The following is a 19,762-nucleotide window of genomic DNA, read 5'->3' on the forward strand; positions in this document are numbered from 1 at the left end:
CAGCAGTCCACATACGCAGAGGTGTGTTGGTGCACGTCAGAGTACGGTGCAGCGAATAAGTGTGCAGTCGTTTTCAGACGTGCTAATGGTGACTGTGTGTTGAAAATGACTCAAAGAACACGTATTGATGAACAGTCCAGTCTGACGATGGCGACATGTCTGATCGCCGAAATATTGTGCCCGTTGGACACTATGAACGTAATGATGACGTTATGAGGGGTAGAATACTAGGGCGACTGGAGGCTCGTCAAACACAGCAGGTCGCAGCACGGGCCCTGTGTGTGCCACGAAGTGTGATCTCAGGATTATGGCAGCGATTCCAGCAGACAGGAAACGTCCAGGCGCTACAGTACGGGTCGCCCACAGTGTACAACACTACAAGAAGACCGATATCTCACCATCAGTGCATGGCCACGGAGTACTGCAGATATCCTTGCTTGGGACCTTGGCGCAGCCACTGGAACAGTTGTCTCCAGACACACAGTATACAGAAGACTGAACAGGAATGGTTTATTCGCCCGGAGACCTGAAAGGTGCATTCCAGTGACCCCTGGTCACAGCAGAGCCCGTAAGGCCTGGTGTAAAGCACACAGTACGTGGTCATTGGAACAGTGGTCCCAGGTTATGTGCACGGATGACTCCAGGTATAGTCTGAACAGTGATTCTCGCCGGGTTTTCATGTGGCGTGAACCAGGAACCAGATACGAACCCCTTAATGTCCTTGAAAGGGACCTATATGGAGGTCGTGGTTTGACGGTGTGGTGCTCGTACACCCCTGCACGTCTTTGACAGAGGATCTGTACCAGGTCAGGTGTATCGGGACGCTATTTTGCACCAGTATGTCCGTCTTTTCAGGGGTGCAGTGGGTCTCGCCTTCCTCCTGATGGATGATAGCACACGGCCCCACCGAGCTGCCATCGTGGAGGAATACCTTGAAACAGAAGATATCAGGCTAATGGAGTGGCCTGCCTGTTCTCCAGACCTAAAGCCCCTCGAGCATGTCTGGGATTCTCTCGGTCGACGTATCGCTGCACGTCTTCAAACCGATGCGACACTTCAGGAGCTCCGACAGGCACTGGTGCAAGAACGGGAGGCTATACCCCAGCAGCTGCTCGACCACCTGATCCAGAGTATGCCAACCCATTGTGCGGGCTGTGTACGTGTGCATGGTGATCATATCCCATATTGATGTCGGGGTACATGCGCTGGAAACAGTGGCGTTTTTTAGCACATGTGTTTTGGGACGGTTTTCTCAACTTATTACCAATACCGTGGACCTAGAGATCTGTGTCGTGTGTGGTCCCTATGTGCCTATGCTATTAGCGCCAGTTTTGTGTAGTGCCACATTGTGTGGCACCACATTACGCAGTTATCCTTAATTTATGAGCATGAGTGTATCCTCAACCGAAAAGCCTAGCTTAGGCTGGCCATGGCATTGAGCAGCCGATATTTTTATGGGCCGGGACGCCGATATTCACTCCTTCGATATATCGCTACATTATTTCGGTGTATCGAGACCGATAATGATACTTTTTAAGTATCGATATGTCGGATTCCTTACATTTTTAAAAATATCAGCGGCCGTACTTCGGACTGAAGACCCACAAAATCAAGGTGCTTGTGGAACTGAGCCCCAAGTTTGACATTGCTCTAATTACTTAAGAAGCAAGTCCTCGCCTCCAGTGAACACTGAACCGGACGTCGGTGTGCACCGACATTGGTGGGTGTCGGTAGTCTCGCTCTCGCCTGCCACCGCTGCCGGTGCGCCGGTAGCGGGCGATGACGCTCCCTGCCAGACACAGCCTGATGCGCGGCGGCGGGTCAAGGCCGCTCCTCTGCTGCCGACTGCTTACTCACTGGGCGCCTTAATCAAGGCAGGAAGCGCGTGCCATCTGTAGGTGCGCAGCGGGCAGCCAATTCGCGGCGGCGACAGTCGTCGCACTGGGTATTCTGGGAAAAATTATGTGAAAACATTAATTGTGGCAGGCCCCTATTTTGGTCCATACTCAAGCCGATATTTTCTGTTTTGATATTTATTTGCGCTCATGTACCTCTTTGGACAAAGTAACTGTCAAAATTGTTCCGAATCGTTAGGCATTCCAGGCGGGAAGGAGCGCCCGGCGGACTTGTGTCGAGGTCCGGTGAGCCAGGCAGTCTGTGGATGGTTTTTAGGCGGTTTTCCATCTGCCACGGCGAATGCGGGCTTTTTCCCCTTATTCCGCGTCAGCTACATTATGTCGACGATTTCTGCGCAAACAAGTTCTCCACGTACGCGTACACCACCATTACTCTTCCACGCAAACATAGGGGTTACACTCGTCTGGTGTGAGACGTTCCCTGGGGGGGTCCACCGGGGGCCGAACCGCACAATAACCCTGGGTTCGGTGTGGGGCGGCGGAGGGGTGAAGTGGACTGCAGTAGTCGTCGTGGGGTTGTGGACCACTGCGGCTGCGGCTGCGGCTGCGGGGGGGGGGGGGGGGGGGGGGGTTGGGGGGCCGGAGCCTCTCCGTCGTTTCTAGGCCCCCAGTTAACATACAATACATAGAATACAATGGTTAGGCATATTTCTCCTGCCGGCTTTGACATCCTGCGAAAATACCACAAGCCCTCAGTGTAAACCTTCCTCCCTCTATCAGGGGCTGCTGGTCGGTGTGGCCGAGAGGTTCAAGGTGCTTCAGCCTGAAACCGCGCGACCGCTACGGTCGCAGGTTCGAATCCTGCCTCGGGCATGGCTGTGTGTGATGTCCTTAGGTTAGTTAGGTTTAAGTATTCCTAAGTTCTAGGGGACTGATGACCTCAGATGTTAAGTCCCATAGTGCTCAGAGCCATTTGAACCATTTGAACCATCAGGGGCTCTCTCTTCGACTTATAGCTTCATGTGCCCTTCGAAGCATGGTGGGTGTGTACCATCTGTTTATCGCTGCTCCCAGATGCGTTGTCTGCGGTATCGTTTATAACATATCCTATACGGGTCTCCTGTGCATCTACTAAAACCTAGTAGTTAAAACCTAGTAGTTAAAACGGCCAATACAATAGCAAAGTTTAATTTAAAAGTCTTCAACACTTCGCGCCCCTGTCAGCAACTGCATAAATATTAATTTTAATTTTAATAATGAACAGCCTCAGTTGCACCGTTTAACTAGAATTTACCTAGATTTCAGTCGGGATAACCCAACCTTTTTTAGAATAACGACTGAAACCTAGGTAACTTCTAGGTAAACGGTGCAACTGAGGCTGCTCATTATTAAAATTGAAATTGATTTAAAAGATCCAGCAACTGATCACCAAACGGGTGAGGTAAAATGATGGTAAACCATTTAAAAAACCGGCTGTAACGCCAAGAATGGCAGTTATATTAAAAATTTAAAACCCTGCTGTAAAACAGCAAATGCAATAGCAAAGGTTAATTTTAAAAGACAAGCAACTGATCACCACACGCCAGGAATGGCAATAATATTTTTAAAAAGTTAGAAATCTGCTGTTAAACAGGAAACGCAATGGCAAAGGTTACTTAAAAAAAAAAACAAGAAACTGATCACCACAAGGGGGAATAAGATAATAAAACACAAGAACCAAGGGGGCACAGACAGCGCTCCGGGAATCGACCTCTGAGAGGATCCGGCAACAAACTTTTTTGCGAGCAATGAGATAGGCAGTCAAGAGTTGCATTCGCTTCACAAGATGGAAACTCAGACTAGTGGCAGTCTACGAATGACTAAATAATCTTACTGAGGCTACCTGACGTTCGATGGAACAATACGCCAGAAGCACTCTACTCGCTGCTCTTTGCCTCGGTGACACTACGAGCAGCAACACGAACCCAAGTCACTGGAGAATCGCGAGATATCACAATACTGGAGGTTTCCGTACTTGCATGGAAACGCACTCATCTTAAAGCTTGCTGGATCCGGTTTACCACGAGGTCGTGCGCCCTCATGACCACAGGCCTTCCATGTGGCAGCCTATGCGCGCCGCCAGGGCTCCCATCGTGTTCGCGCACTGCGCGGACCTGGCTCCTCCTGAGTCCCCAACCGAACTGCCACACTCACACGACATGGCCCAACAACCACGTCTCCCCAAAGATAGGGCAAGAATTACTACATACCCATAACCGCACTGCTGCCACTAGCGGACAGGCAACACTTGCGAAACGAGTTGCGCCAGTCAACACGAGAAGAAGACAAACATCTGCAACCATGGCAACTAAACGATAGCATCTGGCCTCCAACAGAGGGCGGAAACCTACCAACAGCACCAATGCGAGCCGCAGCATGGCTCCTCCTCCTCCATTTCTTTTCTAGCACTAAACGAGCCACCAATAGTGGGAACTTAAATATGCAACTCATGTGTATATACAGTGAAGTGACAAAAGTTATGGGTTAGTGATACGCACATATACAGATGACGGTAGTATTGCGAACTCAAGGTATAAAAGGACAACGCTTTCGCGGAGCTGTCATTTGTTCTCAGGTGATTCACGTGAAAACGTTTCCGACCTGATTATCGCCGCACGACGGACTTTGAACGCTGAATGGTCGTTCGAGCTACACGCAAGGGACACTCCGTCTCGGAAATGGTTAGGGAATACAATGTTCCGAGATCCTGAGTGACAAGAGTGTTCCGCAAATACCAAATTTCAGGTATTACCTCTCATCAGTGTCTGACGTCCTTCACTTAACGACCGAGACCAGCGGCGTTCACGTAGAGTTGTCAGTGCTAACAGACAAGCGACACTTGAGTTGAATAACCGCAGAAATCAATGTGGCTTGTACGACGAACGTATCCGTTAGGACAGTGCGGCAAAATTTGGCATTAATGGGCTATGGCAGCAGATGAGTAATGAGAGTGCCTTTGCTAACAGCACGACATCGCCTGCAGCGCCTCTCTTGGGCTCGTGACCAGTGTGCCGTAGACTTCACGAAGCCATAGACCCAAGTTGTCAAAAAGCCACTGTGCAAGCTGGTGGTGGCTCCATCATGATGTGGGCTGTGTTGACATGGACTGGACTGGGCCATCTGGTCCAATTGAACCGATCATTGACATGAAATGGTTGTATCCGGCTACTTGAAGGCCATTTTTAGCCATTCATGGGCTTATTGTTCCCAAACAACAATGGGTGACATTGCGCTATATAACCAGGCCACAGTTGGTTTGATGAATACTGTGGACAATTCGAGCGCCTGGCACGAATACCATTGAACATTTTTGGGACATAATGGAGAAGTCAGCTCGTCCACAAAATCCTGCATCCGCAATAGTTTCGCTGTTACGGATAGCTGTAGTGGCAGCATTGTTCAGTATTCTGCGTGGGAGTTCTAAAGACATGTTGACTCCATGCCACGCCGATTTTCTGCACTACGCCGAGCAAAAGGATCTATCCTCTGACTTTCGTCACCTCAATGTATTTACCTAAGTTGAGGCTTGTATTTTCGGCCATCGCTACAGGTGGATGGTTTCCTGTAATGACTGAGATTTGAACAACAAGCAAAAACTTTACGGACTCTTTGTTAATTACCATCATCCAGCGCCATCGAAAACGCTGACAGCAGGATTGAACTATACCATTACTGAAAAACAAAAATACAGTGCCATCAAAAGAGATGCAGCTGTAACTGTGAAACCAAACACTACCTGCCAGTTCGTCAATCAGATGAAAATCTCTCTCCTTCACAGCTACTGCTTTCAGATGGCATGTGTCGTAATTATTATTTCACCAACAAAGCTGTACATTATAACTGCAAAGCTTCTTATTCAAATGATCATTTATATAATTACAAATTACGGTGAAGGCCAATTTTAAGCAGTGTCGTTTTATCAAAATAAAAAAAGGGTCTCTACAGAATGCCGAATTTGTTTGAATGAAACATATTTACGAAATGCTAATTGAGCTGTCTTGACTTGGTGATGCTAGGCCTGAAAGCATACTGTCTGCTCTGGCAGACGATGGTAAATCGAGGAAAGTCAGAAGCTGCTCAGAGGTAGCAGAATCACTTCATTAATTTGCCAGCTGAGTACTCGGCATTGCATGGGTATGTTTATGTACCAATTCAATTAGTCCATTCCTCCTTCCCCCTCTCTTTGTCTCCTCTCTGTACATCTCCTCATGTCCCACTATCTGCCCATCTGGAACTCTCCCCTCCTCTTCCTGTCTCCTCCTCCCTCTCTCTCTACTCTCCTCACCCTCTGAAGTTCATCTCCTCCTGCCCCCTATATACCCTCCTCACCCCCTCATCTCCTCCACTCCCACCCTCTGTACAACCCCTCGTGCCCCCTCTGCGTATCTCCTACTCCCCCTCTCACTGTCCACTCTCGCCTCCCTCCTCTGCCCATCTCCTCCTCCTCCTTTTTTGTCCATCTAATCCTCCCATATCTCTCTCTCTCTCTCTCTCTCTCTCTCTCTCTCTCTCTCTCTCTCTCTCTCTTTCAGTCTACCTTCTCCCTCTTTCTTTCAGTCCATCTCCTCCTCACCACTCATTCTTTCCATTTTCCTCCTGTTTACCCCTCTGCCCATCTCCTCCTCTTCGCTCTCTGACCATCTGCCCCTCTTCCCTTTTCTCTATCCATTTCCCCCTCCTCTCTCTCTCTCTCTGTTCATCTCCTCGTACTTCATATATCTGTCCATCTCCACCTTCCCTCTCTCTGTCTGTCCATCTCCCCCAGTTGTCTATGTTATCACACCCACCCACAGTATTTCTTTCGAGAATGTAAGTAATATGAGTACCAGGATCGGCTGAAATCGATCCAGGGGCTTAGGAGGAGTACAAGGACGGTATGCCGCCGGATTCCACGATTTTCATGTCACAAAAGTCGGCGTAGTTAACAACTGATATTTTCTTTTGTGGCTAAGGAACCATTTTGCACCGAGGAAGCCTCAGGGAACAGTCGTGCTTATTTTGGATGGACATAGCTCTCATTGCAGCAGCGTGGATACATTAGAGTTTGCAGAAGAAAAAAACATAATTTTGCTCTGTCTACCCAGCCACACCACACACTGTCTGCAGCCGCTAGACAGAGCATTTTTTAAAGCTCTGAAATCCTATTATTACAATGCTTGCAATTCGTACATTAAAATGAATCCAAACAGAAAAATTTCCAGACTAGTGTTCGGAGGACTGCTTACAAAGGCATGGGTTCAAGCATCTACGACAGAGAATGCAATATCGGGGTTCAGGAGCACAGGAATCATCCCATTTGATCCTGATGTCATCCTCGAATACGCGTTTTTAACATCAGCTTCATATCAACATCAAGAAAACAACGAACGGCATGAAAACAGACCTACTTCACCTCGACCAAGTTGTTGGCACTGGCAGGAGATACCTAATCCCTCGGAAGAAGCAACTGCAGACGTAGATAACGATCAGGGACTTGAACACATACAAGCTTCACCACAACTGGGCTGTTCGCAACTGGCGGAAAATGCACAGGAAAACTTGCAGTCTTCATCAGAAGCAACAGATATGACTTCGACAGTGGCAACAGAAGAGTCTCAAATAACCCCTGGCAAACTCTTGGACCATATTTCGCCGATACCTATCCTAGATAAAGTTGTATCTGCAAGAAAGAAGTCCAGAGCTTTACCTGAGGTTTTGACTTCTCCAGAAAACATCGACAACCTGCGAAACAGAAAACGACAAAATGAGTCAGTGAAGAGGAGAGCAAATGCTAAAAAGATGACCAAAGGAGAAACCGTAACCAAAGGAAAAACCGTAACCAAAGGAAAAACAATAAGCAAAGAGACTACCAAAGGAATTATCAAAAAGAAGCAGCCTAAGAAACGAAAAGCGTCTACCACTGACACCGAATCCGACTCGTCGCTGGATATCCAATTGCAAGACGATGATGACAACGCGGATGATGAAGAGTGTTGTTGTGTAGGGTGCGGTGAACTGTATAGTTGCACTAAAAAGGATGTGGATTGGATCAAATGTATTAGCTGCCAACTTTGGCTGCATGAAGACTGTTCGAAATATGAATATATGTGACGTATGTGGCAAAAAGCAGGGGAAATAAGTTCACCATTTCACCCAAAGGGCATTCACCATTTCACCCATGTATAAAGTATTGTTTTTTTTTTAAACTTTTGTAGTGCCTTAAAGAGGATGTGGTACTGTTAATGTGTTACTTATGTATTTTATGAAAGGAGAGTGTTTTTATATTGTTTAAATAAGCAATTTCTTGCCTTCTACGAGGCCCAAATTTTTTGTTCACCGTATCACCCTGATTTACCCTAGACAACGTGAAGCATTAAAATCACCGTATTATCTTTTTTCCAGTTTTTATTAATCCAGTATCTAAGCTTTTTAGACTGACAGATTATCTGTAGCTTTGTGAAGCAGTGGATAGCCATTCATGATTTTGTCAGGGTCTTAATATGACTTGCATCTCTGGCAAAAATGCGAATTTCCTTTTATTTCTGACATTGCCGGCTTCTGTCTGCATGGGCCATCGTCAGATAGTATTTTCCATGGGTGTCACTTTGTGAATAAAATGTTCATTACATCTATTGTCAAAGCATTTACTTAAAATTTTGCTGAGTGGTAACATGATTATATAAACAACATTCTGGGGAGGGCAACCACAGCTCAGAGACATTATGAACAACTCAATGAGCATTCAAATTATCATTAATATAATAACAATAAAAAATCGAGAGTGATGAGGTGTTTTCAAAAGCCGCATAGCTGTATGAAGGTGCTTTATTCGAAACTACCGGCTTCACGTCAGCATAGACGCACCTTCAGGTTTATAATGGCTGTATTTTCGTTATGTAGGTGGGCGATTACAGAGTACCAGCATTCGGAAAATTATCCACGTTAGGTGTAAAATCACAGTGGTAAGTTGTCATAATGAAATTGAGTACACCCAAAGGATGCTTGTCAAAATGTACGAAACATGACTTCTGAATGAGTCAGGTTGCCTCCCCGTTTGCTTACACAACATCGGCCTGTTAGCAGTGCTGCGGAAGTACGCACATCACACCGGATTTTAAGTTTCTTTGCATTATTATTATTATGCACTGAGGTGACAAAATTCATGAGATACAGATATGCACCTATACAGATGGCGGTAGTACAGCGTTCACAAGGCATAAAGGAGCAGCGCTTAAACAGAATAGTCGTTTGTACTCAGGTGATTCTTGTGAAATGGTTTCCGACGGAGTTACCAGACTCTGAACGCGGAATGGTGGTTGCAGCTAGACACAGGGAACATTCCATTTTGGAATCCGTTAGGGAATCCAGTATTGTGAGGCCCACGGCATCAAGAATGTGCAGAGAATAAGAAATTTCTGGCATTACTTTCACCACAGACGAAGCAGTCTCAAGTTGCCTTTACTTAACCACCGAGATCAGTGGCGTTCGCGTAGAGTTGTCAGTGCTAACAGACAAGTAACATTGCTCGAAATAATCGCAGAAATCAGTGAGGGACGTATAACGAACATATCCGCTAGGGCACATAGACGATCTACGCGAAGGCCTTTCCTAACGGCAGCCGGCCTGTGTGGCCGAGCCGTTCTAGGCGCTTCAGTCTGGAACCGCGCGACCGCTGCAGGTTCGATTCCTGCCTCGGGCATGGATGTTTCTGATGTCCTTAGGTTATTTAGGCTTAAGTAGTTCTAAGTTATAGGGGACTGATGACCTGTTAAGTCCTATAGTGCTCAGAGCCATTTTTCGCTAACGGCACAACGTTGCCTGCAGTGTCTCTCCTGGGCTCGCGACTGTAAAATTGTGGACTTATCAGATAAGTAGCGAAGCCGTAGACTCAGGTTGTCAATAAGGCACTGTGCAAGCTGGTGGTGGCTGCATAACGGTATGGGCTGAGTTGATATAAAATGGACTGGGTCATATGGTCCAACTGAACCGATCATTGACCATTTGCAGCCATTCATGGACTTGCGTGCTCCCAAACAACGGTGCAATAGGTATGAATTTCAAAGCGACATTTCGCTGGGCTACAGTTGTTCGCGATTGGTTTGAAAACAATTTTCGACACAGTTAGGGCGAATGATTTGGGCACTCAGATAGCCCATCATGAATCCCAAGGTGCATTTATGGTACTTAATCGAGAGGTCAGTTGGTACACAAAATACTGCACCTTCGCAATCATGGGCTACCATGGAGGCAGCGTAGCTCAGGGAGCATCCAATGGCTTGTTGAGTCCATGCCACAATGAATTGCTGTACTACACCGGGCAAAAGGAATTACGACACGATATTAGGAGGTATCCCTCGTCTTTTGTCACCTCTACTGCTGGTGTCTACCGGATCCTCTGATATATCCTACAGGATGTTTTCCGGCCCGGGTCATTCAGCAGCCATGCTTCGCACATTTTGACAAGCATCTTGTAGGTATGACTAAGTTTTATTACGACTAGCCAGAAGTGTGGTTTTACTCTTGAAGTGGTTAATTTGCCGAATACTGGACTCCGTAATTGCCCATCTACAGGGTGGTCCATTGATCATGACCGGGCCAAATATCTCACGAAATAAGCGTCAAACGAAAAAACTACAGGAAGATATCCGGGGACGCCAGATCCGGTGAACGTGCGAGCCATGGTATGGTGCTTTGACTACCAATCCACCTGTCATGAAATATGCTATTCAATACCGCTTCAACCGCAAGCGAGCTATGTGCCAGACATTCATCATGTTGGAAGTACATCACTATTCTGTTATGCAGTGAAACATCTTGTAGTAACATCGGTAGAACATTACGTAAGAAATCAGCATACATTGCACCATTTAGATTGCCATCGATAAAATGGGGGCCAATTATCCTTCCTCCCATAATGCCGCACCTTACATTAACCCACCAAGGTCGGTGACGTTCCACTTGTCGCAGCCATCGCAGATTTTCCGTTGCCCAATAGTGCATATTATGCCGGTTTACGTTACCGCTGTTGGTGAATGACGCTTCGTCGCTAAATAGAACGCGTGCAAAAAATCTGTCATCGTCCCGTAATTTCTCTTGTGCGCAGTGGCAGAAATGTACACGACGTTCAAAGTCGTCGCCATGCAGTTCCTGATGCATAGAAATTTGATACGGGTGCAATCGGTGTTGATGTAGCATTCTCAACACCGACGTTTTTGTGATTCCCGATTCTCGCGCAATTTGTCTGCTACTGATGTACGGATTAGCCGCGACAGCAGCTAAAACACCTACTTCGGCATCATAATTTGTTGCAGGTCGTGGTTGACGTTTTACATGTGGCTGAACGCTTCCTGTTTCCTTAAATAACGTAACTATCCGGCGAACGGTCCGGACACGTGGATGATGTCGTCCAGGATACCGAGCAGCATACATAGCACACGCCAGTTGGGCATTTTGATCACAATAGCCATACATCAACACGATACCGACCTTTTCCGCAATTGGTAAACGGTCCATTTTAACACGGTAATGGTTCAAATGGCTCTGAGCACTATGGGACAACATCCGTGGTCATCAGTCCCCTAGAATATAGAACTACATAAACCTAACTAACCTAAGGACATCACGCACATCCATGCCCGAGGCAGGATTCGAACCCGCGACCGTAGCGGTCACGCGGTTCCAGACTGAAGCGCCTAGAACCGCACGGCCTAACACGTGTAATGTGTCACGAAGCAAATACCGTCCGCACTGGCGGAATGTTACGTGATTCCACGTATTTATACGTTTGTGACAATTACAGCGCCGTCTATCACAAAGCGAAAAAAGTGGTCCAACTAAAACATTCATATTTCTTTACGTATTACGCGAATATGTAATAAAAAAAATGGGGGTTGCTATTTAAAAAAAGCGCAGTTGATATCCGTTTGACCTATGGCAGCGCCATCTAGCTGGCCAACCATAGCGCCGTCTGGCTTCCCCCTTCAAGCTTCAAGCTAGACGAGTTTCGTTCTTTGTAGTTTTTTCGTTTGACGCTTATTTCGTGTGATATTTGGCCCGGTCACGATCAATGGACCACCCAGTGTATTATGAAAATATAACCATCATAAACCTCAAGACGCGTCTATAGTGATGTGAAGCCGGAAGTTGCTTCAGCAAACACCACATCATTCTTGACTTTTTAATTGTTATAATTTTTATGATCATATGAATGGTTTTTGTGAGTTGAGACTTTTTTATGTTAGTGTAATGATTACGTTGTAGCCTGTTGTAACTTTTCATAATGCAGCTACCAAAAAATATCCACGTCCTTTGTTCATAAGAGCGATCTGATGTTGGTCGTAGTGATCGAAATCTGTAACTGAATGGAGTGAAGAAATCTGTGACATTTAGGTTGTACGACTAATTAGCGGTTATGACTTTGTCATAAATTGTGGTTGTGCCTGAAATAAAAGGACGCAATACGTCAGTCATTGACGTCTTGTGACAGTGTCTTTTTTCCAAGTTCTCTAACGATAATTTTCGTACGTCAAAAGTGTCTTGATACTTTGCTGCATCGCTAAAAGCAGGACTCAGCAAGTTCAGCGGTACAAGTTGCTGACCTGTCTGTATGTGTCAACGCTGCTTGCTAGTGTAAGCCTATGAGAATTTGTGTGAGTGCTTCCGAGCGTCGGTGCCGATACCGGAGCAGAGCGAGTGAAGTATGTGGAGAGCGAGCGGGTGAGCAGAGTGTATTTCTGTCGCCATTGGCGGCGCTTGCTGTCGGCAGGAGGGCAGCGGGTCGGACCTGGAGCCGGAACCGCCGTTCCTGCCGACGGCGGGGGCGGAGGCGGAGCCGGAGCCGGAGGGGGCGGACGGCGGCCGTACCGACGAGGAGGCGGGCGCGGCGGCGCCGGGGGCGGCGCCGGTGTCGGGCTGCGAGGACCTGGCCGCGGGGGCGGCGGCGGTCGGGGGGGTGCGCCGCCTGGGCGCCGCAGACCTCAACGAGGCCGGCAGGGACTTCCGCCTCCGCTACTGCCACTGGGACCACGAGGGCCGCGCCTGGACGGTCAGTACCTCAGCACCACTACACTGCTGGCTGCTAGCATTGGCGACGACAGTAAGCGACGAAATACGAGGGGCGTTCCGGATGTGACTGCGACACATTTTTTCTCAGCCAATTTCGATTGAATAGATGCGGAATTTTTTCTGGGACAGGTGGAATATTCCCGCTTCACCTCGTATAGTTTTATGAAATTACAATATGTGGCGGCTCTATACCTAGACTTTAAAACGGCGTCTGTAACCATATACGTTCCAAGGAGAGAGTTGCCATTAAGTTTATTTTGTCGAAAAACCAGAGCATCGCAGATGTTCATAGGCGCTTGCAGAATGTCTACGGAGACATGGCAGTCAACAAAAGCATGTTGAGTCGTTGAGCGAGGTGTCCGTCATCATGGCAACTGTTCTTCTTCATCCATCCTACAGACTGGATTTCGCACCTTCCTTCCGTTTGGGCCATTAGAGGATACACTCCATAGGAAGCAGTACGTAGGTGGCTGGGAGATTATTCATCCAGCAAGACGTTGGCTCTCATCTTGACCGGTAGAATGGTACCATACAGGCACACCCAGTACTGTGGTTTAAGGCTATCGCATTGAACAGAGATTACGTTGAGAAACAGGGTATTGTATCCAAAAGAGTAGGGAATAATAATGGGGTGTACTGGAATCCTGAATGAAACCAACCTGCTTTGAAAAAACAATGTTGCATTACTTTCTACACTCCCCTCGTATTACTTATGTGTGTGTGTACTGCATAGGATGGAGAGTACGAGGTGATTTGGTGGAACACAGGGTGCGAAATTTTGCCCAAAGACCTACCACTTCTCGCAGCTGCAACAACGGGTATTATCCGGCTAGACATCTAGTCGAACTGAGTTTGGATGATGGATTGCGCTAGATCATCCTACCTTCCTTCAGCTGTACACCAGAATCGATCGATCAGAGTGGCTGACAAGTGCTGACGTGTCAATCTCTTGGCGACGCATCACCTGGCGTTTTTGTTGGGGAGAGATCCGGAGAACGTGCTGGCCAATGCAAAAATTGAAATCGCCTTTATCAGTATAGGTCACGACACCACAGGCTACATGCCGTCTTACGTTGTCTTGTTGAAACATAATGGCAAGCACACCTCGAAAACCGGGCACAGCCATCAAAATAGTTCAAATGGATCTAAGCACTATGGGACTTAACATCTGAGGTCATCAGTCCCATAGCCTTAGAACTATTTAAACCTAACTAACCTAAGGACATCACACACATCCATACCCGAGGCAGGATTCGAATCTGCGACCGCAGCAGCAGCGTGGTTCTGGACTGAAGCGCTTAGAACGGCTCGGTCAGAGCGGCCGGCCACAGCTATAGGCACCAACAGTTTAGGAATATAACGCCTTCGGTCCGGGTTACCGGCTTTTTGAACTAGAGGTGATTGTATTGTGTACCCAAGGGCATCCCAGGAGGTATTGGGTCAGTATGATGATAATGAATGCAATGTGGACACATTGCTCTTCTTAGAGGCACCACACACAGCCAGGATTCGTCTCAAAATACAACCTGGTGTCTCACCTCTGTCCACTGTTGCTGTTGTGCACGGCACTGTCGGTGCGCCTCTCTCTGCTGCCATGTCAAGGGAAGCCATAATACTGGCTGCCAAGCTGAAAGTCCGTGGTGCTCCAAACTTCGTCATACTGTCCATCTGGGTACTTGCATTACTACCAACAAGATAAAGAGAAAGAGATTCACTAACTGAGCAAGTCAATAACTCGTTGCTCCACCTCTGGCCTTCCAAGCTGTTATTCGACTTGGCACTAATTGTCTCCTCCTGAGGGATACCGTGCCAAATCCAGGCCAGTTGGTGCGTTAAATTGACAAATCCTGAGACGGTTAGAGGGCCCTGCTCATAGTGCAGCAACTGTTCTCATTTGGGGAGAGATTCGGTGACCTTTCTGGTGAAAGTAGGATTTGATAATCACGTATACAAGCAGTAGAAACTCTCTCCGTGTGTGAGCGGGCGTTAATCACGAATACAAGCAATAGAATCTCTCTCCGTGTGCGGGCGGGCGTTACCTTACTGAAATGTAATCTCAGGATGGATTGCCATGAAGTATTACAAAACAGGAATTGGAACATAGTCTATATGTCGCTGTACAGTAAGGGTGAAGCGGATGACATCCAGAGGAATCCTGCAATGGAAAGAAGTGGCACTCCTGCTTGTTGGGCCATGTGGTAGGGCATCTCCACACATGTCTTTACTGGTCATCGGGGCTCGGTTCGAAGCGGGACTTATCATCATAAAGACATTTCTATTCCAGGCCAAAGACCTGTCTCAAAACTCCCCAGACAGCAGTGAGATACAAACCTGTCTGTCGCCTGCCAAGCGACCCAAAAACCTGGTGTCATTTCACTTCGTAGGAGCACCCCTTTGGTTATCATCTGCGGCACCCTTACTGCACAGCGGTACATGGACAGTATTCTATGCCCCGTTTTGAATAAAATCTCAGTTTTCAAGCCGCATCAATACGAATAATACTCTCGAGGTTTCAATGGCTATCTCCGCCATTGTCATCAGGAGTAAAACTACTGACTGCCGGAGCTGTTTTTTTTTTTTTTTTTTTTTTTTTATTATTTCACTCCCCAAAATGGATCAGGCTGGCGGTGGCACAATACACCACTCTTCAGCCAAGGGAGTTACAGAAAAAAACATAGTCAAATGAGAAAAGAACACATAACATAGAATGGTATGAAGTGATGATTAAACAAGAACAAAAATAGATGAGTGTAAATGGTAGATTTAAAAACAATATAGACGAGAGCCACACACACAATCGGAGAATGAACACTGTAAGTCAACACAAAGAATACCCCGCAGCGGAAAAACAAATGAATGATGCTGGCAACACTAATGGTGCTGGTGGAATGTAGCACTGCACACGACACTAAAGAAACACTGACACCACAATGAATATGTTAAAGATCATTGCACCGATGGGGACCTACCACTGGGTGAAGGGAGGAGGGGGGAAGAAAAGGGGGGAGAGATGGGAGGGGGAAACCAGGAGAGGGGCAGGAGGGGAGTAGTGGAGGGGAGAAGGAAAGGAACTGGAAGCCTGGGGGGGGGGGGGGGTGAAAAGAAGAAAGAAAGTGTTTGGCAAGGAAAAAGGAGGAAGAAGGGAAGGAGGAGAGGGAGGGAGAGAGGGAGCCCTGAGGAGGGGGGAAGAAGGAGGGATTAGATCTGGTGGGTGGGGTAGATGGAAGGCACAAGGTCATCATCCAGGAGGGGGAGTTAGCGGAAGCCACCTTGTGTTAGGGTATGGAGTGTGTGGGGATGGGGACGAGGCGGGACACTGTGGGACAGGTTCAGCAGTGGGCTAGGGTGGGAGAAGATAGGGGAAACCAAAGGATGGTGGGGATCCAGTTTGTGGGAGTCGTATTGGATCCATATTCATTCAAGGAACAGGAGGAGGTGGGGGAAGGGAATCAGATCATAAAGGATCGACATGGGTGATAGGAGATGGATGCAATAAGCGATGCAGAGTGCATGGCGCTCAAGGACTTGTAGGGATTTGTAGTAGATGGTGGGGGCGGGGGGGTGGAGATCCAAGTGGGGTGGGCATAACATATGATGGGGCGGATGAGGGACTTACAGGTGTGTAGGATAGTGGAAGGGTCTAATCCCCATGTTCGACCAGAGAGGAGTTTGAGGTGACGGAGACAGTTACATGCCTTGGCTTGGACTGTGAGGAGTGGGGAGGGGGGGGTCCAAGAAAGGCGGCGATCGAGGGTGATGCCAACGTACTTGAGGGTGAGAGTGAGGGCAATGGGGCAGCCATAGACAGTGATGTAGAATCTAGGAGGCGGAAGGAGGGGGTGGTGCGGCCTACGATGATTGCCTCTGGAGCTGGCATGTTTCTCTGCTTATATAAACACGGTTACGGCCTCTGGTACCAATCAGAAAGTAAGATGGCAGCTCCGACTCACCGCTGGACCGAGTGACATCAGATGGCGCGAGGGGCCGGCGCCACGTTTGGAGTTGTGGCTCCCGCCTCCCTACAAGCGTTAAGCATCCGTCGTTGCTTCCTTTCGATGTCCAGACCCCGCACCCACGCCATACTGAGTGTGTACCACTGGTATCTGTCAAAACTGTTGCTGTGCATTCTAACCTCAATCGCCTCTTTTACAACGGAATCCCAGTATGTTGACGCATGAGTCGAGACTCTCGTTTGTGTCCGTTTTTCAGGCAGTACTCAGCTATGGACTACTTATCAATCACCCAAAGAGGGCGCACGGAAAACTGCAATTCCAGCCATTTACATAACCGCCGATGGAGTGTATGTGTCCGAAGGTTCACAGACTTCCACCTGTGTCTTTTCTAATTTTTACCAGACACTATATTTTCAATGGTTCTTTATAGATTGGTAGGACCTTTGCTGTTAGGTGGTTATAGAGACCTCCTCGTGGGTTTCACGTTCCTCAGAATGATTGTTTTCCGTGTGTGGCGTAATCGGGCCAAAGTGTCTATAGGAAAGATCAATGAAGACAGAAACGCGGTCGTAGGTACAGAGAAACACTTACGCAATCATATAGAGAATAGTGACCCATCGTGACAACATAGCTTGACCAAATTTTTCTACAGAGATCGGAATGCACCATTTTGTTGAATTAGAGGACTTGTCATACATTAGATTTATCATGTTTCCTTGATATTTCGCACTTTTATGTAGCATACTAAGGAAGGATACCACGACTACAGTTCCTGCTATACTGTACATTCGTCAACCGTACTCTCGTATCAGGCTAACTGGCTCACTTAGACTGAACTCAGAAGAAATGTGTGTTGAGCCGTTCCCTCAAGCCATCATGATGCCTATTCCCATGAGGTCTTCCGCGACGGACTCCTTTGTTAAAAATTTCTTGATAAACTAGCCGTGTCAAATTTGGATGAAAATCCCGAGCCTTCTATCACTGTCTCCACCACCCTCGTCAGGGGCTATGTCTGACATATCCCCTGACAACTATGATGGATGTAGTCATCGAAAGCTCGGGTTTTATCCAAATGTGACGCAGCAAGTTTACCGTGAACTTTTTATCTATCACGACATATATTTCCCCTGACTTTCCTGCGTCAATCTGTGTGAATGCCAGGATGGTTCTTCTGATAAGGCCGGCCACTGTGGCCGAGCGCTTCCAGGCGCTTCAGTCCGGAACCACGCGGCTGCTAACGACGCAGGTTCGAATCCCGCCTCGGGATGGATGTGTGTGATGTCCTTAGGTTAGTTAGGTTTACGTAGTTATAAGTCTAGGCGACTGATCACCTCATATGTTAAGTCCTGTAGTGCTTGGAGCCATTCGAATCTTCTGATAAAATGACGGACCATTCCTCATTGCAGCCTCTTACATTTCAGCTGGTACTCAACCTCTAATGTCCTCATTTGCTATGAGATGTTGAACTCTGACCTTCCTACCTACTTTCCTTATTGTGTTTGCACAATGCATGATTACTTTGCGTTTTATTGTCGGCTGGGTCACTTAATTTGAAATGTCGAAACATTACCGAAAATAAGGATCGTATGAAAATGTTCTCGAAAACCAAATGGTCGAACGTTAAAGTGGTTCACGACGTACTAAGAGCCATTATACTTTAATCAGTGTTTCTGACAATTGGTATAAACGTCGGTTTTTTAAAACGTAATGCTCCAATAGTAATATCGTTGATTCTAATTTTTACAAAATTACGAAATGTTTACTTTAATCAGAATTTTATGGATTCCACAACGGATACGAGGTGGAAGAGATCTCTCTCTCTCTCTCTCTCTCTCTCTCTCTCTCTCTCTCTCTCTTTAAGTTATTGGCTTTCATAACTTGCCCATTCAGCCAGATATTCACAGAAAATGTCATATTACAATTGGTTTTGACATTTCATAGGGTAGACACTATTTAAGGTGTACTCTGGTACAACGTAACATAGAGTTAACGAAGGACTGATTCGACATAAAAGACGATTTACAACCATAGTATACGAAAACAAGCAAAATAAACGAACATGGAACACAGGATACACACTAGTAGTATTTTATGAAGATCCTAGTGTTAACACAATAAAAAATGTTAAACGTCTTTGGCACACATCTGAGCTATTCCCAATTCAGCCCACATTAATGACTATACATCTAAATTAACAACAAGATGTAATTCGTACGTGCTGTGAGAATTGGATGTGGATGTGGATAGAGAACTGAATATTTGTGCAGGTCTATAAGTACCATCTGGACGGAAAGGAGAACAGTTTACAAGAACAAGATTTGTGTGTAAGTGGCAAGAGGTGGATTTGCCTCTCACTCTTTTGGAACGAGGCTGTCTGTTCTCAATGTCGCAATAGTCATTCTACGCACCATCACTAGGTCGCTTTTCCTCTCGAGATTCCCCATGAATTTTTGTCGGACTATTGGCCTATCACCTCTGGTGTTTGCGTAATTGTTCATGTAAAACTTTAAAAACCTAGATCAATTTCATGGTCCTAAAAACACTATGACACTGCCAGTGTACCTTCCATTCCACCTCCGTCAGTAATATTCAAACTGTGTCTTTAAATCTCGAATTTTTGCTACGGTTCACTCACTGTCTAATGAACGAGCAATACCTGCTGTCTTGCAGCCGGCACGCAATTACGCTGGGAAGGTTGCCTACCAGACAGGCGCTATCCCTCATGTTGTGCTGGAATAACGTACGCTTATTCAGATGTCAGACATGTGCTTTAATCCAGCTTATTTATATTTTGCGTTATTTGTAGTGTTCTTTTTCTTAGGGTGTTCTATATACACAGAGTTTAGCATTCCTAACTGCTAGATATGTGAT

General features: G+C 46.8%; 1 protein-coding gene across 1 annotated transcript in view; it reads left to right on the top strand.

Moving 5' to 3' along the window:
* The window catches only part of LOC124605649 (angiopoietin-related protein 6-like), a 941,284-nt gene that overhangs the window by 805,375 nt on the left and 116,147 nt on the right, over window positions 1-19,762 (top strand). The window contains exon 9 of the mRNA XM_047137517.1: window positions 12,640-12,918. Within this exon, the coding sequence (XP_046993473.1) occupies window positions 12,640-12,918 (279 nt within the window). The remainder of the gene's footprint in view (window positions 1-12,639; window positions 12,919-19,762) is intronic.

Source organism: Schistocerca americana, chromosome 1 (genome assembly GCF_021461395.2).
Source record: "Schistocerca americana isolate TAMUIC-IGC-003095 chromosome 1, iqSchAmer2.1, whole genome shotgun sequence".
Lineage (NCBI taxonomy): Eukaryota > Metazoa > Arthropoda > Insecta > Orthoptera > Acrididae > Schistocerca > Schistocerca americana.